We start from the raw sequence: 8,373 nt of genomic DNA on the forward strand, positions 1-8,373 counted from the left end.
GTTACAAACATTATTTACTTACTAGCATTATTAACTTATATTTTTACTTATATTAAACACTAGTTTATATACTTATATTATTTACTTACATTATATTATTATTTATTTAGTTACGTACATTATTTACTAACATACATTTTTGTTGTGGGTATTATTACAATAATATACTTATGAGGGTAGGCCTTAAGGTTATTCAATAAATGATTCAGTCATCTTCCAATAATGGTTTGATTTAGACCTCTTACTATAACATGGTGTCAGGTGTGGAAATATACATTAGTGATAGTGATAAAATAGTGAGTTTATGATAATTAATACTCGGAAGGATTGCAAAATATCTTAACCTATGCAATGGCGTATGAAAGTCGAGGAGATGGCGTTTACGCAGCGATTCAACAGCCGGCCCCGTTGCAACAAGATGGCAACTTAGCTACGAATTGGAAAGAATGGAAAAATGCATTTGAATACTTTTTGATTGCCACGGGCAAGGATAAAGCGACTAATAAAGAAAAATATGGTTTGTTTATGCACTGCTTAGGCCAGTACGGGCGGGAAATTCTAGAAGAACTCGATTTCACCGAACATGATAAAGATGATTATAAGAAGATATGTGAAAAGTATAGTGAGTATTGCGATCCTAAGAAAAACGTCAACTACGAGAGACATACGTTTTTTGAAACCTATCAGAATGAAAATAATTTTGAAAAATATTTAGGATTATTGAAAAAAATGAGTAAAAGTTGTGAATTTGGATCTTTGAAAAATAGTCTCGTATTGACGCAGTTGATACGTGGACTAAAAGATGTCCACATGAGGGAGAAACTATTAGCGAGATCGTCAATAACATTGGAGGAGGCCAGTGCCTGGTGTCGAGCGGCCGAGCGAGCGGGCAAGCAGGCGGCGGCGTGCGCCTCGCGCGCCCCTGCGGGTCCGGCCGCGGCGCTCGAGCACGTGCAGCAGCGTGCCCGGCCTGCCGGCTGCCGCCCCGGCGCCTGCGGTCGCTGCTCGTGCCGGCTGGCGGGGCCGGCGGAGTCTTCATATCGGCGTGTCAGTGATAGTGCTTGCGGAAAGTGTGGGTTACGGCATAGTGAAAGTATGCGTTGCTGTGCGTATTCGGTGAAGTGTTTTCGGTGCGATAGATGGGGTCACTTTGCCAAATTTTGTCGCGTGCGGGTTGCGCGCGAGGTAGTAGAGGACCCAGAGATGCTGGATGAGTGTCAGGATGAGTACGACGAGAATGGTGAGCTTCTCATGCACAATATTTCGATCGAAGCTTCAAATGAAATGTATGGTTCATGGTGTGAGACTATAGAAGTAAACGGCATCTTTGTACGATTTAAATTAGATAGTGGGGCAGAAGCATCCGTCATGTCCTTAGGCTCATATGAAAAAGCCGGTTTTGATAAGTCTAAGCTAATTAAGTGCAATACCGTATTAAGAGAAATTAGTAAAAATAAGCTACCTGTGATTGGATATTTTAATGGGTTGTTAAATTATAATAAACAGAAATGCTGTGAAAAAATTTACGTTCTAGATAATAATTGTAATAATTTACTGGGCTTAAGGGCATGTGTTACTTTGAAATTAATTGCAAGAGTGCACCAAGTGTCTCTTGAACTTGAGAAATATGAATCGGTATTTGAAGGTATAGGTTGCCTGCCTACTATTTGTAAAATAGTTGTTGATAAAGCGATATTACCCGTTGTGAGCGCCTCGCGAAAAATACCAATGAAATTGCGGCCTCGTTTAAAAGAAGAATTGGACAACATGGTAAAATTAAACATTATTAAAAAAGAAGATGGGCCTACAGATTGGGTGTCGAACATTGTCATTGTCGAAAAACCGGATAAAAAACTTCGCGTTTGTTTAGATCCTCGCAATTTAAATCAGGCCATTAAACGGAGCCATTTTCAGTTGCCCACGTTAGACGAAATGGCGAGCAATCTTTCAGGAGCGAAATATTTTTCGAAATGTGACGCAAAGAATGGGTTTTGGATGATTAAGTTAGAGGAATCTAGTTCTAAGTTGTGTACTTTTTCAACGCCGTATGGAAGATATAGATTTTTACGGATGCCCTTTGGAATTAACTGTGCTCCTGAGATATTTCACAATGAAATGGTTAAAATATTTAAAATGGAAGGTGTGGAAGTGTTCATAGATGACATTTTGATTTGGGGTCGGACGAAAGAAGAGCATGATAGCCGGCTGATAGAAGTAATGAGAAGAGCAGTCGATAGTGGTGTCAAATTCAATAAAAATAAATGTGTCTTTGGGGTTAGTCAGGTAACTTTTTTGGGCCATATATTTAACTCGACGGGTATATCGCCTGATAAAAACAGAATAAGTGCCATCGAAAATATGCAGAAACCGACGGATAAAAAAGGATTAGAGCGATTTCTAGGAGTTACAAATTATTTGTCTAGATTCATACCCCGGTACTCGGAACTTTCGGCACCGTTGCGTGAATTATTGGGTAAAAATATTAATTTTGAGTGGTCAGACTATTATGATAAGGCTTTTAACTTATTAAAATCAAAAATCAGCACGGCTCCAGTATTGAAATATTACAACCCCGAAGAGGCGGTGACAGTGTCCGTGGACGCGAGCGCGCGCGGGCTTGGCGCGTGCCTGCTGCAGGGCGGCCGGCCCGTGGCGTACGCGGCGCGCACGCTCACCGCCACGGAGCAGCGCTGGGCGCAGATCGAGAAGGAATTGCTCGCGGTCGTCTTTGGGTGCACGCGGTTTCATCAATATATTTACGGGCATAACAAAGTTACAGTGGAAAGTGATCATAAACCGCTTGAGTCAATTTTTAAAAAATCTTTAAATGAGGCACCAGCTCGACTTCAACGAAAAATTGCAACATTATTGTATTAAGTTACAGTATAAACCGGGAAAAATGTTATTTATAGCGGACACTTTATCCCGAGCTGCGACAGAGCACGGGTCCGATGAAGACATTTGTAAAGATGTGATGGTGCACGTGAACACCCTTTATGAGAATGTGGAAGCTAACCCCGAAATGATAAATAAAATACGAGAAGAAACAGGAAAAGATGAAACATTGAGAGCGGTCGGTGAATATTACAAAAATGGTTGGCCGGATAATAAAAGAGAAACAGATATGGCTGTGAGGCAATATTGGGCCGTTCGAAGTGAGCTTCACGTGGTAAAAGGAATTTTGTTCAGAAACAATCGAGTCGTCATGCCGTCAGCACTTCGAAAGGAAATGCTGAAGCGTATTCACGAAGGCCATATGGGTGTGGAAAAATGTCAACGTCGTGCCCGTGACGTCATGTGGTGGCCCGGGATGAGCACTGACATCCAGCACGCGGTGCAGGACTGCGACACGTGTCAGCGGCACCGCGCGGCCAGCCCTCGGGAGCCGCTGGCGCTGCACCCCGTGCCGGCGCTGCCGTGGGAAGTCTTAGCGGCAGACATATTTGAGTTGCAAAATAAATACTATTTACTCGTAGTAGATTATTATTCCAAATTTGTCGAAGTTGTTAATCTTTCCAATTTAACTAGTGCGTCAGTTATAAATGTATTCAGAGATATTTTCAGTAGATTTGGTATTCCAAAAAGGCTCGTGACTGACAATGCTGGCCAATTCTGTTCGGAACAATTTAAATTATTTACTAATAATTGGGGTTTCACACATGTAACGAGTTCTCCGTTGTATCCCCGGTCCAACGGGCTCGCCGAACGGAACGTTCGGACTATAAAAGCTATGATGTGTAAGTCATACGAAAGTGGCGAAGACTGGAAACTATCGCTATTAAATTTTCGAAATACACCACTTTCTGGAGAAAAGTGGTCACCGGCGCAGCTTTTAATGAGTCGTCGGTTAAATACTCGTTTGCCCTCTGGAAATACTCAGTCAAAACCTAAAACTGTTAATCCGCAGTTAATGTTAGACAATCGTGCTGAACGAATAAAACAATATAAGTCATACTATGACCGAGGAACTAAAAGTTTAATACCATTATCTCAAAACGATCCGGTTCGAATGAAACAAAATAAAATATGGGTCAAGTCTCGTATTTTGCGTCCAGCACAAGAAAAACGATCGTATTGGGTACAAACTGAAAACGGTGGCGTTTATAGACGTAATAGGCAACATTTGATGAAAATACTAAGTCGAGGAAACGATGCCGATCGAATTAACAATTGCCCTGGCTTGGATTGGGATAGTTTTAACTTCGCGCCAACGGGTAATACCACTCCGGCCACGGAGCCGAACGTGGCGCGTTCACCGCGACCACCGCCTGCCCATCGGGTAACAAGCAGTGGTCGAGTTGTACGATCGCCCATTCGTTTTGCCAGCTAATATAACTATTAGGTATCTATCTTTGAACACGTTTTAATGCTTTATACTATAAGTCCAATGTAATAATCTTAGTCTAAGTGTAATAATCTAAAATATTATTTTAAAATAAGTAAGTCTAGCTAGCTTTGTCTTAAAATTAAGCTAAGTTTAGATATGTATATGATATGATATGATATATTTAATTATGAAGACATATGGTCTTCTATAACTTCATAATTAAATGTCGAAGTTTGTCGAAATTTTTAATGTAGTAATTTAGCTCCCTTATCTGACAGTTCCAGTAGCTCTGAGGAGGCTGAAGATCTTATTGACTTGCTGGAAGAGATCTTTGTTCTTATTGCAGGAGCAATAATTGTTGCAATGGCCGATTGTAACGGTTGAGACGTCAGCCGGTACACCGACCACAGATTATAGATAGAAAATTTGACAAAGCCAAGCCGCCATGTTGTCGTACCTCACCGCCGTGCCAAAAATGCCGCCTTTGTTGTTTGGTACGTCAAGCTAGTCAAAGCCCGCCATTTCTTCGAAAAGTTATTATATTTTGTTGTATCAATATTGTTTTTATTTTCGTATCCGCTACTCTGGTCTAAAATCAGTGATAACCTTTTCCTCAAATAAACTTATGAAACAGGCTCTTTATGCAGAGCATGCTCTATTCGGTAATTTGTTATAAAATAATATACAATATTATAATATTTATGTATTTGACGGCGCCGGCAAACAACACGTGCACCGCTCTCGCCACCTGGCGCATTGTTCATTATCCCCACTCACCTACTACTCAAGTCGTTATGATCGTTATGATATATGATGATAAAGACCGAAACTACCGTGGCGAGGCAGTCTTGGCTCTGGCGTAGTACGGTGCATATGATGTACCCTGCTAGTAGCTTATCCTAGACCCTTTGGATAATTTATTTGTGGAAAACGAATTAATTATTGTTCTCAACTATAAATTAGAATTAGTAGCCACAATTTATAGTTGATAACTATCTCGTATAATTGCTATCTTGATTGAAGTAGTGGTAAGTTATTATTAACTAAGTGATTATAACTTCTCTTCATTTCAGAGAGTTACAAAGACTATTCTCCTGACTTATCCGCTTCTTTTATTTATGATGTCCGACCCCCCCTGCTGACATATTTTTATTTATTTTTTATGTACCGGAAATTGTGATGGCAAACATAAATATATGAAGAAAACAAAGGAAAGCTTAATATGTTAGTAATTTGCCAAAGACAGAACAAAATGGTCCTATCCTATCCTTTAGCTTCCTAAGCATGCAATAGGTAATTTTAAGATATGCAGCGCTCTTCACAAAACTATATACCTATTTTTATTTTATACTGAAATAGAGATACCAAAATACTCGAAATATCTAGAATTTCTGATCGGAAAAAGATTTGTTATTCACGTCTCGGTAGTTTGGCTGTCTACGCAGAAATCTTTATGGACGTGACTTCTTATTGGACGAAATAGGTAGAACGTAGGAGCCAAAGATATTTGATGTGTAGTTCTCCTTAGTAATTTTATTTTATTCAATAAAATAGAGTAAAGGTTGAGAAAAAAAAATATGAAATCCTAACAGTAAAATAACCTCACTCCTGAATCAATAAATCTTTTATTCTTTAGACATCATCATCATCATACAAACACATTACTGGCCCACTACGGGGCACGGGTCTTCTCCCACAATGAGAAGGGGATAAGGCCGTAGTCCACCTCGCCGGCACAGTGCGGATTGGTGAACTCCACACTACTTTGAGGTTTCCTCGCGATGTTTTTATTCACCGTTTAAGCAAGTGATATTTTAATTGCTTAAAACGCACATAACTTAGAAAAGTTAGACACCGCTTCGCGTGGCTTGTTCTATAGTACTACTGAGTAAACGAACCCTACCAAATACTGGCCATTTGTTTGCCCGATTGTTGATATGAAAGTGTGTTTTCAACCGACTTAAAAAAAGAAGGATGTTCTAAATTCGACTGTATGTTTTTTTTTGTATATTTGTTACTCGATTACTCCGTCTGTTATAAACCGATTTTGATGATTGGTGAAGATTTATTGGAGGGATAATGGAGAAATTGAGGGAACTCTTCAAATATTAAACGCACACAGCAGTTTTAGTATTTTTTAAATGAACTTGTTCATCTTCTCTAGGAATGCACCACATTGTCAAGTGGAAGTGGTGGTGGATGATATAGACCATGGATGGACACTATATTATAATGATTAGTATTACACGGTTTGCGCTTCGATTAATGTATATGGCTCCTAAGAAATGTATGCTCATCACAATAAAAAAACTGATGGTGAAGTGCTTGGAGAACTTCTCAACCATTAACACCCCGGCCTCGGTAAAGGCATTCGTGTGAAGGATTGTACATTGATAATAGCCAATCAACCCAAACTAAAAAGCAAGAAATAAATATTTGCTACATCGTTTTTATGACGGTGCCAGTGAAATGTCGAAAATTACGAGGCACTTTCCGTATACGAAGTATGTGTAGTTAGTAATTTTACATTTCACTTAAAAATTTTGTAGAAAATATTTATTTCTTGCTTTTTAGCTGTTTGACAAAATCGGTTCTTTTTTGTTTATCGCCTGTATTGTTATAGTTATAAATGCAGGAACAAGCAAATGTCTCGCCTGATGGCAAATGGAAAACTATCGCATTTAAAGAGAGCAATATTTCACGGGGCATGCAAGAAACACGACCTACAAAGTGACGCCCTGTGTCGCCCTGTGTCCATCGACCTCGGGTGCAGGTGTTCAGCCTCATGTGCCTTCAATTACATGCCAACGACTACGACATACGACGGCCGATTGGCGCAGTTTGTAGCGATCCTGTTTTCTCAGTCCGAGGCCGTGGGTTCGATTCCCACAACTGGAAAATGTTCGTGTGATGAACATGAAAGTTTTTCATTGTCCGGTGTGTATAAATACTTATAATATACAGATAAACATATCTGTATATTATAGGTATTTATGTAAATTATTCATAAAAAAATATTTATCAGTCATCTTAGTACACATAAAACAAGCTACGCTTACTTTGGGGCTAGATAGCGATGTGTGTTTTGTAGTAATATATATTTATTTATTAAAAAAAAAAATTACTACGACAACCATGCCCTTCAGATCGGAACGCTGCCGTGCTGCTAGGCGGCAGATATAAGCTGGCTATAGTTCTTCCCCGGGCGAGCGCTAGTGTGAAACGTTTTAGAGACCCAGTCCCCAGGTGACAAGTTGAAACATCGTGTGTTTGAGTCGGTAACAGTCCGACATAACCACTGCACCTCCCCGTGTTGCGGTAGTATCCATGAGTGTAGCAGACATAAAAAAAAAACAATAATTTGTTTGGGAAGTTCACCATTGTTCTTAATAAACCACAAACGTGAAATCTATATTTATAAAACAAGGTCGTGTTAGTTACACCATTTATAACTTGAGAATGGATGGACCGTTTTTCATTATTTTTGATTTGTTTGATTCCTGTTAGTCCGGAATAGGATAATAAGTATTAAAATTCAATATTTACTTTTAATTTAAAATCAAAACAATTATCTAGCCGTTTATTAGTAACAAAACACAACTGACAGCGCACGTCATGTTGTCTATACCTAATCTTAAAACTGTTGATGTGAACTATAGAGAGGTATAAGATGAGTTTTAGGTATTGTACTTTATAAAGACATTGAGATGTAAAATATATAAAGGCGGAAGGAAATTCGCGGGGACAGCTAGTTATATATAATATATTGGGACACTAAAATAAGCGAACTATATGATTTGTACTTTTTTATTTACAAAGCATATTTACTCCATTAAGAATATGTTGTATATACCTAACGTAAACTGTATGCAGACGAAGTAACAGGACAAGAACCTAGCTAATAACATTGTTATCACATGTGGATAATTGTGTAAATTGTCCACAGAACAGGTCGACTGTTAGTGCTCTTTCAACTTGAAAATTATTAATATATATTTTTGATATGGGTCAAATAACAATGTAGTACCGATTGCCGACCCCGGGTT

General features: G+C 39.1%; 1 protein-coding gene across 1 annotated transcript; it reads left to right on the top strand.

Annotated features, from left to right (window-relative positions):
- Window positions 1–351: 351 nt before the first annotated feature.
- On the top strand, window positions 352–4,330 carry LOC120630616 (uncharacterized protein K02A2.6-like). Its single transcript, XM_039899880.1, has 3 exons — window positions 352–622; window positions 716–2,785; window positions 2,913–4,330. The coding sequence occupies exons 1-3, from the start codon at window positions 352–354 to the stop codon at window positions 4,328–4,330; spliced, it is 3,759 nt and encodes a 1,252-aa protein (XP_039755814.1).
- The last annotated feature ends 4,043 nt before the right edge of the window (window positions 4,331–8,373 follow it).

Source organism: Pararge aegeria, chromosome 16 (genome assembly GCF_905163445.1).
Source record: "Pararge aegeria chromosome 16, ilParAegt1.1, whole genome shotgun sequence".
NCBI lineage: Eukaryota > Metazoa > Arthropoda > Insecta > Lepidoptera > Nymphalidae > Pararge > Pararge aegeria.

Excerpts from the sequence above, each read along its gene's own strand:
- LOC120630616 (XM_039899880.1), top strand. The coding sequence starts at position 352 with ATGGCGTATGAAAGTCGAGGAGATGGCGTTTACGCAGCGATTCAACAG. Across the intron at positions 623-715 it reads GAAGATATGTGAAAAGTATA|GATTATTGAAAAAAATGAGT; the intron begins GTGAGTATTGCG and ends AAAAATATTTAG. Across the intron at positions 2,786-2,912 it reads TAACAAAGTTACAGTGGAAA|CGGACACTTTATCCCGAGCT; the intron begins GTGATCATAAAC and ends TGTTATTTATAG.